Source organism: Festucalex cinctus, chromosome 1, assembly GCF_051991245.1.
Source record: "Festucalex cinctus isolate MCC-2025b chromosome 1, RoL_Fcin_1.0, whole genome shotgun sequence".
Lineage (NCBI taxonomy): Eukaryota > Metazoa > Chordata > Actinopteri > Syngnathiformes > Syngnathidae > Festucalex > Festucalex cinctus.
Genome location: NC_135411.1, coordinates 63,577,276 through 63,595,451, shown reverse-complemented (window position 1 = coordinate 63,595,451; position 18,176 = coordinate 63,577,276). Strand labels below are relative to the sequence as shown.

At 38.9% G+C, this 18,176-nt stretch overlaps 1 protein-coding gene across 5 annotated transcripts in view; it reads left to right on the top strand.

Moving 5' to 3' along the window:
- The window catches only part of grin2ba (glutamate receptor, ionotropic, N-methyl D-aspartate 2B, genome duplicate a), a 204,570-nt gene that overhangs the window by 174,964 nt on the left and 11,430 nt on the right, over positions 1–18,176 (top strand). For all 5 annotated transcript variants that reach the window (XM_077501309.1, XM_077501293.1, XM_077501315.1 and 2 more), the window contains 4 exons: positions 3,917–4,146; positions 4,240–4,400; positions 5,935–6,122; positions 15,634–15,872. In XM_077501309.1, coding sequence (XP_077357435.1) covers positions 3,917–4,146; positions 4,240–4,400; positions 5,935–6,122; positions 15,634–15,872 — 818 coding nt within the window. The remainder of the gene's footprint in view (positions 1–3,916; positions 4,147–4,239; positions 4,401–5,934; positions 6,123–15,633; positions 15,873–18,176) is intronic.

Genomic DNA, 18,176 nt, shown 5'->3' with positions numbered 1-18,176 from the left:
AGATCTCCCGAGCCACAAGGCCACCTTATGTGGCTATATTTAGTCAACGTCTGTCGATCTTTTCTTTCCATCCCAACTACAGAATATATTGTAAGGATTTACTCTCACCTTACCTGCTATTCTCCTTTCTGAGCCTCCTTTTTTGATCTTCAAGTTATACCAAAGAAGTTTGGAATCACAACGAGTGCAGATCAAAGTATGGACACAAAGGATTCTACATAACAATACAGCATATCAATGGCTGCAGATTGTATAGTCTCCACTCAATTTATTTGACTGACTCGCTCGCAAACTTTACAAAGAAGAACATTTGGCACAACAGAGTCTGTTTGTCCATGAACAAAGCCCCCATATCACAATGCAAACCCACATGGAGGGCATGAATACTGTCTGTCTCCCTCTCATGTCCCCTCTCGCTCACGCACTCTCACTCACGCACACACACACGCGCGCGCACGTTCACGCATTCCCACACAGACATTACAATCCAACTGCTATATCACTCCATAATGAGTAGACGGAGACAGTCTGCTCACAGTTCATGAGTCAGAACTAATTAAATAGTTTATTCATTACACCACAATTCGTGATCATAATCTCCATACAGTTAATAGTATGTCAAATAATGGTCATGTGCCTCAATAAATTCAGATGACTATAATTTAGAAGATTGTAACCCACATCTATTGTAAAAACGATATAATGTTGAATAAAAAAAAATCAATTTAGGTCTTTTGCTGTTATGTTGCAATGTTTACTTTAAATGAGGAACCGCACGTTACACGTCACCACACTTAATTAATATTCATGAGTCTAGCGAGGAGGGTCAAACTTTAAGTCAAGTCATGCTAGACCGGATGTAAACAGTCTACTAGCGAGATGTCTACTGCGCTAAATCTACTAATTCTGTCCGAGAATGATATCCCTGGTGCCAAATTAATTTGTATGGACGTCAAGAACATATACTAATGTTCAATTGAAGATATGGTTTGCGTGTAGAGGGCTGAAAAAGACGACTTCCTTTACCACCATATGCCCTGTCTGTTATATCTGGTTGTCTTACATCTTTGATAGTTGTTGGGGGTAAATTTGTATTACTTCTTTGTGGAGCATATGTGTGCGTGTGTCACTTGGGCACAACCAACAACACTCGCTATACCTAAATTTTTTCAATTATTATATCCTTCCCGCTTATAAACCGGTTTCCTTAATTCAGAAAATATCCTACAGATAACTTTTCATACATGTCACAGCTGCACGAAAGGCAAAAAAATAAAAAAACAGGCGGTAAGCAAGACAGGTCCGTACAACAGTGGCAACACCATTTTGGCATTTTTCTTCATTATTTATTCATTATTGTCATCCAGCAGTCCGGGTAGTGCCAAACGCAAAACAAAAACAAAACAAAACATAAAAATAAAGACAATCACTTACATCTTCGGGACAGAGGTGGCCGGCAAGGGCCGAATTGTCATCTAGAAGCATGCAAGCATGTCCCCCCAACAAAATGTTTACTCCATATGAAGGTGACAGGCTTCACTTCGCTGGCGTTAAACTGCTCTTTTGGGCGTCCGCACAAGTTGATCACCGTTCACATTCATGACTGAATTTTTGGCTTCGGGAAACGAATAAAGAATACAGCTTTCATATGTGGACGGTTGTAGTGTCTGGAGTAGTTTCTGCAAGTTCCATAACAGCTGTGTTTACTCGGATGTTGTTTTTCCGGAGATGAATGAGAACAAAACAAGCACTATTTGCATGTTTCGTCAATGAGCGGGCTTCTTTCTGACCCACTTCCGGGTTTAAACTGCTGAAGTCACGTGGCCTTGCGGTCTAAAAATAGCATTCGTGCGGTTCCCCATTGTTTGCTCGGTGACCTTAAGTGCCCTGAAAGGGGCCTATAAGTAAAAGGAACTATTATTATTTTTATTATTATTATTATTATTATTATTATTATTATTATTATTATTATTATTCCTGTCAGGTGATTAAAAAAATAATCTAATTAATTACAGGATTTGTAATGAATTAATCTAATTAATCAATTTTAATCTCATATCTGCTAAAGGTCCCCAAATAAAGAATTTGAATTCTTGGCCATTATGGAAAATTATTTTTTTTCACAAGGTACAAATCACTGCATTCTTGTTAATCATCCCATCTCTGTTCTTAAATTAATTTATCATCTAAAGGTCCAATTGTGTCGCGGTCACATCTATGTCTGTTTTTGACTGGTGGCGCACGTTGGAAATGACATGCCAGCCTACGGGTCACTCAATGGGCCAAATTTCAAATGCCTGCGCAGATTTGACTTCACATTCATGGAACCTGACTAAATTAATACACAGGCATCATTAGCATCCATAAAGCGTGGTTCACACGGCAGGAGAATTGCCCCGAATTTAGCCCCGAATTTCCCCTCCCGACAATCGTAAGGACGCGCCGAGACGCAAGCGATAATCTTCACAGATAATCCTGCCGTGTGTGTTGTCACCACACACGGCGCCTCCCGATATCGGCGCTCGGAAGGACCCTCGACTTGAAATCGGGCATATCCAACATGTTGGATTTTTTGGCCCGATTTCGCTCCGCGCAGCAGATTGACAGTGACGTGCAGCCAATCAGAAAGCGGGCCAGCGAGGAAGCCGATGGGGAATCCAAAATCAAAACAGTCATGACGCAGCAGAAAGTCCGTGCTCGCGCTATTACACTCTTTTTATTTATTTTTTTAAATTATTTGTATTTTTTTTATACACGCACACACATTCTCCACAAATAAACGAGGTCTCCGGGTGGGACGCCAACCCGCGCCGCCAGCACCGAGCCGGGGGCAAGCGATGTCTCGCCAGAGCCCATTTACGCTCCTTTAAACAAGACCTTTTCTTTTTATGCCGCTTTTCGGCTGAAAACCAGGATCGACTCATGTTGACGACTCAGAAGCCACGTTTAATCTCGAGAGGTTTTGCGAGACTTCCCGTCACATTCTTGAATGAACTCGGCTCGTGTGGGGGGTGTTGATTGTGCAGTGTGGCCACACACCACGCACGGTACATTCAAAACTGGAACTCCCTTGATTTTTTCTCTTCACATGTGGTGTCTGTCAAAGATTGGAAATCGGCCGACAATTTGAAAATCTTGCCGTGTGAACCAGGCTTTAGGCACAGGGCTGCCCTTCGGGTATTCTATGTAGAAAAGCTGGCTGGGGGGCCTTCCAGCGTTAATCACATTCATTTTCATAATTTGCAGCACAATAATAACTCTATTTAATGTGTTAAACTGACAGCCCTTATTTTATTTTTTTTATTATTATTATATTGTGGATGAACTCCTCCTGGGTGCCTTTCCTTACAGGGTACTTCTGTGCCCTGCCATGTTGTGGTTTTCATGTGTTTGTTGGGTTTTGGGTGTGTCTGTGGGTACGATCATGGGGGGGGGGGGGGGGGGGGGGGGTTCTTTCTTTTATTTTATTGTATTATGGATGTCCAGCAGTTTGAGTTGCATTTTAAATGTATGAAAGGTGCTATATAAATAAAGTTGATTGATTGATTGATTGATTATTATATTGTTAAATTTATTATTATATTGTTACTTTTTATTATTATTATTATTATTATTATTATTATTATTATTATTATTATTATTATTATTATTATTATATTGTCACATGTTTATTATTATTGTTGTTATTATTTTTATTATTATTATTATTATTATATTGTCAAATTTTTATTATTATTGTTGTTATTATTATTATTATTATTATTATTATTATTATTATTATTATATTGTCAATTTTTATTATTATTGTTGTTGTTATTTTTATTATTGTTATTATTATTATTATTATTATTATTATTATTTTAATTTAATACTGAACTTATCAGGTAATCCTAAATGTTGTGTGTATTTTCCTCAGAGCCTCACGGCCCATCGTTCACCATTGGCAAAGCCATCTGGTTGTTGTGGGGTCTGGTCTTCAACAACTCTGTGCCGGTGCAGAACCCCAAAGGTACCACCAGTAAAATCATGGTGTCAGTGTGGGCCTTCTTTGCTGTCATCTTCCTGGCCTCCTACACTGCCAACTTGGCCGCCTTCATGATCCAGGAGGAATACGTGGACCAGGTCACGGGACTCTCGGACAAAAAGGTAAGATGGTCATCAAATCTGCATCTCGTTGTTGGCTCCCCTTGTCTCCTGAGGAAAGTATTTTTACAGATGTGTTGTGTCTTCCATCATTAGTTTCAAAGCCCCAACGATTTCTCGCCTCCCTTTCGGTTTGGCACGGTCCCAAATGGCAGTACAGAGAGGAACATAAGGAACAACTATCCGGAGATGCACTCCTACATGACCAAATTTCATCAGAGAAATGTCAACGAGGCTCTTCAGAGCCTCAAAGCTGGGTGAGGATTTGATTCATATCTTTATCAAGACCAGTTTTATGAACACGAGTAGTTTTTTTTTTTCCAATCTCCATGAGCAGTGATAATTACGTAGACAAAACATTTTCGTCACAAAAACTGAAATAGAAGACATTCTTTGAAAAAATAACGATAAATAAAATTGACAATTTTGTCAGTGACTAAAACGAAAATGAAAACAACACAGTGATGAAAATTCACACAATCCAATCAGAAGGAACGAAATGCGGGTTGGACAAAAGAACCACTCAGAAACTGTTCAGTGTTCACTGCACTTTATTTATTGTTCAAACGTGTTTACATTCATTGTGCAGCTGTAAGATTAATCTCAAGCAAATATGCACTTTTTTTTTTTAATTTAGGTTATATTATTGTCAGTTCAACATGTTTCATTGAAACAGTTAATTAAGACACCAAATGTGCCTTACATGTTAAACTACAGTTACAAATAGATGTGTTATAATTTTCTGTATAAAAGTTGAATTGTATGCTGAAGGAAAATACCGACTAAAGTGTCAATGTAGTCGACTAAAATTGCTCTTTTTTTCGTCGACTAAAATTGCTCTTTTTTTTCATTGACTAAAACTGGATTAAAACTAAAAAACATTTTGATTGTTATGGTATGGAGGGTTGAGACCCAAGTCCAGGGAAGCAGGGTGTAGAAGCAAAGGTGCAGTCAAAAAAATTAAAAACAAAAACAAGGATCTGGCTAACAAAAAAAAATCATTAAAAAAGAAACAGCAATGCAAAACATGGGGGAACTTCTAGGCAAAACCAGGCAGCATGATGGGAGAAACCCATAATGAATCGACACCGACAGAGGGGAGACAAGAGACTAAATACACACACACACACTAATTGACACAATTAGACACAGCTGGGCAAGACACAAGTGGCAGAGGATGCTGATTGGTTGAGACATAAGGAAGGGCAGGCAAACACAGGTGGACCTGACAATGCATGACTGAAACTAAAAACACAAGGATAAAATCAAACAAAACCCAAACTAGCCCTAAACCATGACATAAGTAAAAATAAAATAAACAACCAAAACGCAACCCAAACCATGACACAGATGACTAAATTATGACTAAAACCTTCATTAATTTTTGTCAAAAGTCTATAACTAAAACTAAATTAAAATTTCTCGTCAAAATTAACACGGCCCATGAGAGGATCTCTTGTTGATCTCATTGGAGTATGTTGCTGTACCTAATGTTGTGGCCAGTGAGCTTGAGATCGACATGAACTGTCTGAAGTGCGCACTTGGTTGTGTGTGTACATTCTTCCAATTTCTACAGCATGTAAGCAAATTGTTGATAAATGTTATTTGCTTTTAATTTCCCACCACACTGTGCGCCACTTCAGCCCTAGCAAACCGTCTGGAAGTCTATTACACTTATCACCAGCTTAGTGCTATTTAGCAGGTTAATTGGAATGTTGTAGCTGTGATGTCTTGCTCCTAAGTGCTAATTAAGTGTAACCTATCTCTCTCCCGCTCCGTCTTTTTCATTAGCAAACTAGACGCTTTCATTTATGACGCGGCCGTGCTGAATTACATGGCCGGCAGGGACGAGGGCTGCAAGCTGGTGACCATCGGCAGCGGCTACATCTTCGCCACCACCGGGTACGGCATCGCCATCCAGAAGGAGTCGCTGTGGAAGAGACACGTGGACCTGGCCATCCTGCAGCTTTTTGGGGACGGTGAGACATTTCTGTTTTCTGTCTCCGTGCACCGAGCACACCAAGGGCAGTCGCCTCGCTTCATAAGTGAAGTGAGCAGATTGCTCACAAGGAGGCTCTGTTCTCGGAATGATTTATTGAAAGATCCGCTTGCGTTGAATTTTCAAATAGGAAAATCGTGACGGGCCAGTTTCCCCGTAAGGAAGGATTGAGACGGCCCTTGAGGGAAATGAAACCTCCTAACACCTTGGAATGACTGCAAGCCAATACTGTCTAAATGTGAGATAGCATTAGCTGTTTGTGATCAGAGCTGTGGAATCACACATCAAACGTCTGCTGTGGATTTATTGCATCCCCTCAGCAGAACTCAGGGGTTGCATTGGATTTATAGTCGTCTGTCTGCCACTGCTGCATTGTTTGTGTGTGTGCTCAGAACACAGCAGTATTATTTCAATTGTTTCATTTCACAACTTCTTTTTGGTACTGATACCAAAATAATAACCAATTGGAGGTTACTCATTTGGAGATGCAGTGTATTAATCCCTTGCATATTTACAGTTCAATCTTCACAAATTCATGCTTTCTTTTTATCACTCAACTATTGGCTTTTTTCCCCCCTCCTTCGGGAACGTCCTAAAATGCTGCAAGATGTCGCCATCCTTTTCAAAATAGTACAGTAAAATTTAGTATAACATATTACAGTAATTGTTGGCAAGGGTGTATGTTGAAGTCATACATCCCCACTGAGATCAGCTAGGAACTGAATTTAGCCAATTGTTAGTGAAAGTTAAGGAGAGTTTTTGCATGAGCTTTTCTTCAAAATCATATAAGCCTTTATATTAGCAATTTAAAATGATATGAACATGTTTTACAGTTTATGGTTGAAACTTATTACAGTAAATTCTAAACATTTGGGGCAAATTAGTCATGTTTTATCACCATTTGTGGGTTGAGCTTAGTCCCATTTGTGTGGGATTACTGCATTGTGGTTATGGACAACATTTCTAGTATATGACAGGCAGCCATAGACAACTTTCTTGAGGAGTTGAGAAAAAAAAAAAAAATTCCATTTGAAATGTGACCCATCCATTTTCTGTACTACTTATCTTGGTCTGGGTTATAAGGAAGCTGGGGCCTAACTCGTCTAACTTCAGGCAAAAGCCAACTACACAGGGCGGAAAAAGACAAACTACCATTCACATATTTTTACACCATCACTGAGTGGAAACTGGCATGTTGATGGTACCATCAGTGACTTTGTATTAAACACTTTGTATGAAAATGGTTGAAAATAAGCTTGTGTAAAGACACTGAGATAGATTGAAATATCCACATCCAAAACATAATAACGTGTCCTTTCCCAGTTCATGTTTTTTTTTTTTTTTTTTATTTCTGGCCAACTGCTGGAAATCAAACAAGGTGTCCAGATCACATGCCAGTCATAGAGAGAGACATGCAGGGTGGGTGAACTGTAACTAAAACTACTCGTAATGAAATCCATATTCCTATTGGTGTCATGTGCTGAAGGTTGGATCCCAAAGCGCAGACACAAATAAGATTTTAACTATTCATTCAGATCGAGAGGCATGGAACAAACTTGACTAGACGAGAAACAAAGAGAGTTGCACAGAGAGACAGTGGTAACAGAAGTAATAATCCGACAAAGACACACACTTCTCAGGAGGCTTATATAGACATGGAATCCTTCTGGTTGGTTGTGGCTAGACATGTGGGTAACAGGACTGACATGGAATTATTTGATTGGCTGTTGACCAGGTAAAGAGATTATTAAAGATTCCTGACATCACATAACATCACATAGTCTAAAACCAGTTGAAACTAGATCCTAGTTACATCAGTTCAACACAGACACTTGTTACATCAGTACATAACAGACACTTGACCTCACGGTCATGAACCCAACTTAACAGGACATGAACTCAAACTTAACCCTGGCGTGACCCCAGACATGACAATTGGAATGTATTGAAACAAACGGTATGCTCTTTATTAGATGGGAAAATAAAAGATAAGAAAAAAGTGAGCATCTGTCTTAGCTAACAATTCTGTAAAGTGACCGACCACCTAGGAAATAAGAACATTTCCATAATTGCTGTCCCATTAAAACTTGTTTTCATAATGGTGTCAGTGATACTTCAAATTCTTTGTATATGTCTAAATTTCAAAAAGCATCCATCATGTTGATGAACCATCGGCCCTGCGGGGCCGGCTATCGTGTGTCCCAGTTAGTGTTGCCAGCATAGCTGCTGGTGTATTTCGACCCTGCGTGCGCATGGGTTTCCAGGTTTGTGTATGTGTGTGTGTGAATATGGGTCATCTCTTTCAACATGAAAGTGCCTCATGAGAAGCCAGGAAAAGAGTTGTTTTCACTTTTATCACCCTTAAAACAAGTGTGACAGACTGACTGAGTGAAAAGTGTTTAGAAAAATCATTTTTGGTAAGCTTATTTTTTGTGTGTTTGAACATTGACAAGAACCAGTCAGCCATCATGTCTCCCCATGCACTGCTGTGGATTTCAGTGTGACATCGCCACACCTCAGCCCACTTGCTTGCCCTCCTGTTGGCCTAGAAAACCATCAGACTCACGTGAGCCAATCTACGATCAGGGCTGGAAAGATTATGTTTGACATGAGATGGTTACGAATCGATGTTGGAAAAATACGGTCAATAACATATTTTCTAGTTTATAAAACATGGTTGGCTTTTGAAACTAGAACATATCTTTTGCATGGAGCTCAATATACACCCGCTGGCCATCATCAGGTGCTTCTGTATGGTGGGATTAATACATTAATTAATACATTTTATTTATTTCAGTCAGTCACTTGAAACTTGACTTAATTTGTTTTATGGATGGATGGATGGATGGATGGATAGATAGATAGATAGATAGATAGATAGATAGATAGATAGATAGATAGATAGATAGATAGATAGATAGATGGATAGATAGAAAGTGGTAACAAAAGGATTCAACATATAAACACATTATAATACAATAATAAACCCTTGCATTATACAGTATGTAATAGCCTACTGGACATTTAAAATACATTGCACACATCTGTCAAACAATTACAAATGGTATTGAAATAGCCCACGTTTGATAACCAATCTCTTATATTATAATACTAACCCTCCTTGACCTGCTCAATTGAAGTGACATAAAACTGTTATTGTCACACATTAATCCTTATTAAATTTTATTTTTTTTTATTTTTTATTTTAGTTTTTTTTTTTAAATACAGTTGGTGCTTCCTAGCAACGCCGGACCATGAATCACTGCTCTTGATGTTCACATAAACTCTATTTTTATGTAAAATAATTTAATGAACGAAGCCAGATTGCCCCAAAGTAACTTTTCTCCTAAAACAGACATCCCCAAATTGCTTTGCTTCCATGTTCTTGTCAAGTGTTAAACTCCACTGTGAAGTCAGAATGTCTTGCACATTGCAGGCAGTCAACACAGTCAACCTCCCAACAAGCAAACGAAGGCCCCAGTCTGATCAGGTGTGTCTTTGAGCACATCCTGTGCAGTAGCTTGTGTGCAGCCGAGCTTCCCGCTGCCAGTGAGTAGCTATGACGCAGAAATCATTTCTTGATTTTATTGATTGTCTTTTGCTGTCTTTATTCAAAGGTACAAAATGCAGATTTATGTACTTATAACCAGGTTTATTATAATTTTGGAATTTTTCATTTTAGTTAGTTTTTATTTCGTTTTGAATTTTTTTTTTTTGGTTGTTATTTTTAATTGGCTTTCAAGGGGGGTTGTTAGTTATTAGTTTTAGTTATTTAATATATAATTAGTTTTATTTAGTTTCAGTATTAGTTTAAAAAAAAAAAAAAAAGTGTATGACTTGTGCGCAATATTCAAAAGACCACCAGGCGTGTGGCATCTGAACGTGCTTTTCTATTGGCTGCTGGTAGATGACATCACTTCTGTGCGACACACTTTCAAACGTCCTTATTGCGGTTAATATCAAAATAAATCTACTTAAAATCACATTTAAAATCATCCCCAAAGGCTCATGCATTAAGTTAATTACCAAAGACGAAAACTTAGGACATCCATCCATTTTCTTGACCGCTTATTCCTCACAAGGGTCGCGGGGGCTGCTGGCGCCTATCTCAGCTGGCTCTGGGCAGTAGGCGGGGGACACCCTGGACTGGTTGCCAACCAATCGCAGGGCACGCAGAGACGAACAACCATCCACACTCACACGCACACGCACACCTAGGGACAATTCGGAGCGCCCAATTAACCTGCCATGCATGTCTTTGTAATGTGGGAGGAGACCGGAGTACCCGGAGAAGACCCACGCGGGCACGGGGAGAACATGCAAACTCCACCCAGGAAGGTCCGAGCCTGGACTCGAACCGGAGACCTCAGAACTGGGAAGCGGACGTGCTAACCACTCGTCTACCGTGCCGCCCAACTTACGACATTTTTGTTATAATTATATAGTTAGTTTTAGTTATTTTTGTAAACATAAAATGGAGTATCAGTTGGTTTTCGCTCTTTAAAAAGCATTTTGGTTTTTATTTTATTTTGTTAATTAAATTGTTTTTTGAATTTTAGTTTTAGGTTTTTCATTAGTTTTAGTTAACTAAAATAACCTTGGATATAACAGAGGAACTCCTCTCAAGCGTGGTCACTCCAGACACAATTCTACAGACGTTCATGTTGTCTATTGGAATGAGGTCAAGAATTTGTGTGCACTTTATGGAACACTAATAGACCAGACAGTCCTTCAAGAAACTTTTGTATGTGATCTTGTGATGCTCGAATCTGGAAAACGGCAGTTACTTGTCTGTATAAATTGTTAACGTTGAGGTTGGAATTCATGAATATAGTAAATTGTATAATTCCCATTTCAAATATATGTATAAAAAAAAATTTCTATGCTATTAATCTAACACAATCAAATGAAAAAGAGTAAGTACGGTGGTAAGTGAACATACCTTATTGTGTGTGATGACATTCTTATAATGTGTGACTGTGCTGTTCGGAACCTTGAGAATGTCAGTTGCATTTTACTGTCGTTCGATTATACCCCCATATTTAGGTGAGAAGAAAAACAATGTCATGTCAATACAGTAGACTCAAAATAATTTCTTTTTTTTAATAACATATTTGCTAATCAATGGCAAGATTTGAGGAGCAACTTTGTAATATTGAGGAGCAATTTTTTTTTTTTTTTTTTTTTTTTTTTTTTTTTTTTTTTTTTTTTTGCGGGTTAATCCCGGTGACCTGGAACAAAGATTAATTCATCTATCCATTTTCCAAACCGCTTATTCCTCACTTAGACAATAAAGGAGTTGTAGGGATTTAATTTACAAACACATGACGGAAGTGGTCTTTTCCTCCATTCGCCCCTCTATGAGAAATTCTAGGTCGTTCTGCTCTCCAAGCACCAGCCCCTCCCACGAGCTGTTTGTGCTCCTTGCCGTCATAAGGTGCGGACCCACCCCCGCACCGCCTCTGTAGACTAAACGCACGCCCACTTTCTCTGAGACCTATAGTGACAAAAATAGCCTTTATCATGAAACATTCTGTCCAAATGCATTCATAGCGATCATCAATCCTTCACATTTGCAACGTGAAAGTGCAATGACAATTGCCTTAAAATCCCACGTTCTGGCTGACACATGTGTAAACTACAAGTAAAACATTTGCACTACTGAACCTTACTGAACAAATAGTAAAGTGCTTAGTGTGCTTACTCTGTAAGCAGCAAGTCCCTGGTTCGAGACCAGCTCAGTTTTTTTCCCCTCCTTCTTCTTTCCTTCCTTTTTTTTTTTGCGGGTTAATCCCGGTGACCTGGAACAAAGATTAATTCATCTATCCATTTTCCAAACCGCTTATTCCTCACTTAGACAATAAAGGAGTTGTAGGGATTTAATTTACAAACACATGACGGAAGTGGTCTTTTCCTCCATTCGCCCCTCTATGAGAAATTCTAGGTCGTTCTGCTCTCCAAGCACCAGCCCCTCCCACGAGCTGTTTGTGCTCCTTGCCGTCATAAGGTGCGGACCCACCCCCGCACCGCCTCTGTAGACTAAACGCACGCCCACTTTCTCTGAGACCTATAGTGACAAAAATAGCCTTTATCATGAAACATTCTGTCCAAATGCATTCATAGCGATCATCAATCCTTCACATTTGCAACGTGAAAGTGCAATGACAATTGCCTTAAAATCCCACGTTCTGGCTGACACATGTGTAAACTACAAGTAAAACATTTGCACTACTGAACCTTACTGAACAAATAGTAAAGTGCTTAGTGTGCTTACTCTGTAAGCAGCAAGTCCCTGGTTCGAGACCAGCTCAGTTTTTTTCCCCTCCTTCTTCTTTCCTTCCTTTTTTTTTTTGCGGGTTAATCCCGGTGACCTGGAACGAAGATTAATTCATCTATCCATTTTCCAAACCGCTTATTCCTCACTTAGACAATAAAGGAGTTGTAGGGATTTAATTTAAACAACGCAAGCACAAACTTTCTGTTGTGCTATGACTGCTTTGATTATGGACTCACCACCGTACTTCCTCGCCACCTCACTTTCTGATTGGCTACACGTCACTGTAACAGGCTCATTTGTCCTTGGAACACAACACGCACGGTGAGAAGTCGGGCCAAAATAATCATGTTGAATATCCGCAATTTGAAATCGGAGCAACCAAAATGTCTTTCGGAGTGGCTGAGATCAGTCTTAACACATCCAATGTGGCAGGGATATCTATTAAGATTATTGGAGCATCCTAATGATTGTCGGGAGGGGAGATTCGGGGCTAAAATCGGGCTAATTAGCCTGCCGTGTGAACTGGGCTTTAGCACTGTTATATTTGGAGTGATAACATGCAGCCGCAAGCTTTTGACGGATAGTTTGACAGGTAGTTTGAGTGTGTAAACTGAACACAATGAATATTAAGGATGTAACGATATCCAAATATAACAATACAATATTATCACGATATGAAGCTCACGATACGATAATTATCATGATATTGTGGGGAGGTTGGCGATATTTAAAAAAGATCACAATGTTGTAAAAAAAAATTAGCTCATACTAAAAAAAAGCACAATATTGTGCTTTTGTACATAACAGCAATACATATAAACAATCTCCAATCTCTAATAACACTTAATATTGTATATAACATCTAATGCAAGTACTCATTGAGTTCCTCCACATATTGACGCGCTTCACAAGCATATTGCAATCCCTTTCATCTGACAATTAGTGATTTTAAATATAGAAGGGCTAAAACATTCCTAATGAAAATTAAAAAACTAAAAAAAAAAAAAAAAAGCCACCAGATGGTGCTAGAACTGCACAAATGGAAATCAACTTATTTTTTAACAAATGTGTGGCTTTTAAATATCGTGAACATGACGATGACGATATTGTGGCAGTTTTAATATCACGATATTGCCATTATCGTTACAACCCTAATCAATATCACAACTGTTTTATACTTGTTTATTTTTCTATTTAATGACAGAATTCTGTGGTGGTATATAATCCCTGCGTAAGCGTGTTGTGCCCGCTCGCAGTTTTGCTAGTCAGTGTGTCCATTGGCTTGCAAAATCCACATTTTGACGTGAAATGTGCGATTCGAGACCAAGGGGATCAGCCTATCAGTGTTCAATACAATATGCCACACCCTGCGTCAAATTGGTCAGAAGGAAGTCTCTTCTGAAGATGATGTACAAGAAAGCGTGCAAACAGTTTGTTGAACCCAAGAAACGACAGGTGTGAATTAATGGAACCAAGTCTTGTGCTGTGATGAGACCAAGATAAATGGATTTGTTCAGATGGTGACAAGTGTTTGTATGCATGTTTATATGCCAGGGATAGGCAGTTTAAATGATGGAGGGGGCCACATTTTTTAATCAGTGCTGCTGAGGGGCCACATTCGGACTATACACTTTTTTAGCGTATGATAAAAAGGCCATTTTGAATATGGTCAAAATGCATGCATGTCTGTTTATGCATATGCATTTTTTAATTTGTTTATAATCCCCACCACCACCACCACCACAAAATACTTTTTTTTGTTTTGCAGTGTTACCTGTTGCTTATAACACAAAACAAATACAACATGCACATTTTGTTGTGTCATCATTGAAGCTCTAAAACAAAGAAAAAAAAATAAAAAAAACATTTCTGAACCTATATCATCCTGAAAGCATGTGAAATAGCGCAAATTGGGAGCCAAGTTCAGGGTTATTATAGTTTTGGAATTTTCATTGTACTTAATTTCTATTTCAATTTCAATTTAGTTTTCTAAATTTAGTTACCGTATTTTCCGCACTATAAGGCGCACCGCATTATAAGGCGCACCTTCAATGAATGACATATTTTAAAACTTTTTTCATATATAAGGCGCTACAGTAGAGGCTGGGGTTACGTTATGCATCCATTAGATGGTGCTGCGCTAAAGGGAATGTCAACAAAACAGTCAGATAGGTCAGTCAAACTTTATTAATAGATTACAAACCAGCTAACTCCATTCACTCCCAAATTTAATAAACAGCTGTTTTATTATTTTCTCTGAGGTAAAGTATTAGTATTAGCTAGCGATCCAAGATGGCGGGATCTTCTGCGCATGCGCGTCACCGATCGTGCAGGGTCACCGATAGCGTCTTGACAGCGAGACCTGTTGTGGCTCAATATTGATCCATATATAAGGCGCACTGGATTATAAGGCGCATGGTCAGCTTTTGAAAGAATTGAAGGCTTTTAGGTGCGCCTTATAGTGCGGAAAATACGGTAGTTTTAATTAGTTTGCATGGCGGCTCTGTTCAATTTTATTAGTTTTAGTTATTTCAAAAATGCTAAGTTTTAGTGAGCCATTGGAGCCAAAAGTCAAACACACAAACTTGTCAGCTCGGAGCGACGTCATCTGAAGGTGCTTTTCTATTGGCTGCTGATAGATGATGCCACTTCCGCGCAACACACTTTCAAACGTCCTTATTACAGTTAATATTGAAACAAATATACTTAAATCACATTAAAAATCAACCCTCCAAGGCTCATGTATTAAATTATTTGTCAAAGACGAAAACTAACAACATTTTTACTATAGTTTTGTAAATATAAAAAGTGGCTTCAGTTAGTTTTAGTGTTGTTGTTTTTTTTGTTTTTTTTAAGTATTTACATTTTATTTCATTAATGAAAATGTTTTAAATGTTAGTTCCAGTTATTGTTTGTTTTAGTTACCTAAAATAACCTTGGAGCCAACAAATATTCCTGCCATCTTCCTTCCTCTCCTCTTCTATTGCATCATTCTCTCCTTCCTTACTGTCCTCTAACAGGCAACATGTTATTGCATCACATCCCTTTTGCATGCGACTTAAAAACACACATGCACACACAGTCCCTCATGAATTCTAAAACTATTTTCCACTCGTCATCACTATGGCCCAAACTGACTGTTTGATCTTGATCCTGCTTTCATGAGACCTTACATTTTCTTTTTTTGCTCTCTTCTCCATTGTCGAACCTGCAGGTGAGATGGAGGAGCTGGAGTCCCTGTGGCTGACGGGAATCTGTCACCACGAGAAGAACGAGGTGATGTCCAGCCAGCTGGACGTGGACAACATGGCGGGGGTCTTCTACATGTTGGGGGCCGCCATGGCATTGTCGCTCATCACCTTCATCTGCGAGCACTGGTTCTACTGGCAGCTGCGTTTCTGCTTCATGGGGGTCTGCTCGGGTCGCCCTGGCTTGGTCTTTTCCATCAGCAGGGTAAGATTCCTCCTTTTCATCTCTAGCATAAAGGGACTGTAATCTACCACAAAAACCTATATTATATATTACAATTAGTGCTGTGAAAGTGTTAACTCGATGATTAATCACAAGCAAAATCGCATTAATCATGTAATAACGCAGATTAATCACACTATTAATTTTGACCTCAGATGATCCTTCAGCTTGACAGCAGATGGTTATGTTACAGGTAGCACAAGTTGTGTTCGAGCAATAACCGTAACTAAATGCCTAAAAGTAAAGCATTTAATACATGTTTGCGCATGGCATTCAGAATATTTGTCGTAAGATTGGGGTCATTATTATTTTTTTTTTATGCAAGTAATTAACTGATTAGAAAAAAAGAGAAGGATGAGATTGTGCAGTGCATCAAAAAATGTTGAAGACGTCTTCATAACATTAAATGTAGAAAGAATTCACACAACAGGTGCTCTTCAAATTTGGTAGGCAAAAATATGTTGATAAAAAGCCTTTTTAAATTAAGTGATTAATCATAATTAATCAAAATTCTAAGATGGGATTAATCTGATTGAAAAAAAAATAATTTAAAAATCGTTTGTGTTGTGTACTGAAAGGTTTGGATCCCAAATGCAGACACAAATAATATTTTCTCCATTTATTCACATCAAGAGGCAGAAACTCAGAGACGCTGTACACTTGACAGTTGGACAATAATCCGGCAAACAACACACAATTCACAGACAGGCACCTACAGACAGTGAATCGCAAAGAACTAAAGAACGACATCACATAAGGTCCAGACATCACCGAAAGGATTAAAGGTTGACATCACGAACATCACGTTTTGTAAACAGACACTTGTTTTATCAATTCCTAACAGACACATAACAGGTCATGAACTCTGGCGCATGCGACCCAGGCCATGGCAGTTTGACAGCTCTAATTACAATATGGACACAATCACATTGTGAGGTTTTCAGTGGATCCCAAAACAGACAAATAAGTGAATTTACAAACAAATTTAAGTATAACAAAAACTAGGCGCACGGGCAAAAGTACAAAAAAAGCAAAAAAAAGAGCTTGCAATGGCAAGAGAAAATTTACTAACAAAAACCGCACGCAACAACTACGCGGAACCATAAAGTTGAGGTCACAAACGAGGTCTAGTAGTTGATGCTATCTTGGACTGAGGCATAAGCACACGATTAGTCCGGCAAAAGACAAGCGCAGAAGCTGCCTTTTAAATACACAAGACTTAATTGCTGATGAGCAGCAGCTGTGCAGAGTCTCATGGGCACCACCACAGGTCAGGCTCAAACTGGAATTACGACGACAATACAGCTGAGAGCACAGCCTGCAGGCATGGAACATGACACACATTCATATATATGCATTTTCATATTATATTATTTTACAAGGCCAAACTCCACAAGCACAAAATTACATTTGCTGTGTATGCATGAAATCAAAAAGTGGTTCAGTTAAAAGCCTAAACAACAGAAGTTTGACATTGACCTATATGTTAAAACAAAAGAATGCTAAACATAAATATTAATTCATTATTCAGGCATAAAAATGCCATTTGCCAAGAAAATGACCATGCTGTGTGTATGGGTAAACTAGTGCTTGTCCTATTCGAAGTCACCAGGTTAACCCCAAGGCACTACTTTGGGATCCCCTAAATTTAAGAATGGCTGATCTCTAGTCTTTTAGCTTCTGTAAAAATAAAAGGTTTCATTTGTTCTGTCTGGATATTAAGACCAAATATTTACAAACTATTCAGACAAAATCAATAAATCGCTCAAGAGAAATCAGCCTCACAACTGTGGAGGGTTGATTACTAGATCGCGGGAGAGCAAAGTCACCCGCGGTGTTTGATTTGCATTCCAATTGTTTTGACACGGCTCTCGGTGTAATTCACTGTGTGCCTCTGAAGGTGAAGTGCTGCAGGCTCAAACGCACGTGGCTAATTTACGGCACAGGGCCACAAGCGGCTGCCCGCTCCTTCCAGTTGATATGCTGCTATGGCACCCAGGGCCGCAGAAAAACAATCCCGCTTTCTCATGTTTTGATATTTATGTTTTTCAACCACAAGAGTAGGTCAAAAATAAACAGCACAAAAGTAAGGTAACTTATGTTTGGTAGATTATTTCTGTTTTGTAGCAATATTTCTTGGCAATGAATCGTTTGCCCTTGGAAAGCTTGTTTATTTTCCTTTGAAATGGTGCCATATTTGTAAGGAACGTGCATTTGTAAGATGAACATGCAGCAGAGATGAGTATGTGGGTTGCACCCATGAAAGATTTTGCCAAATCTACCGAT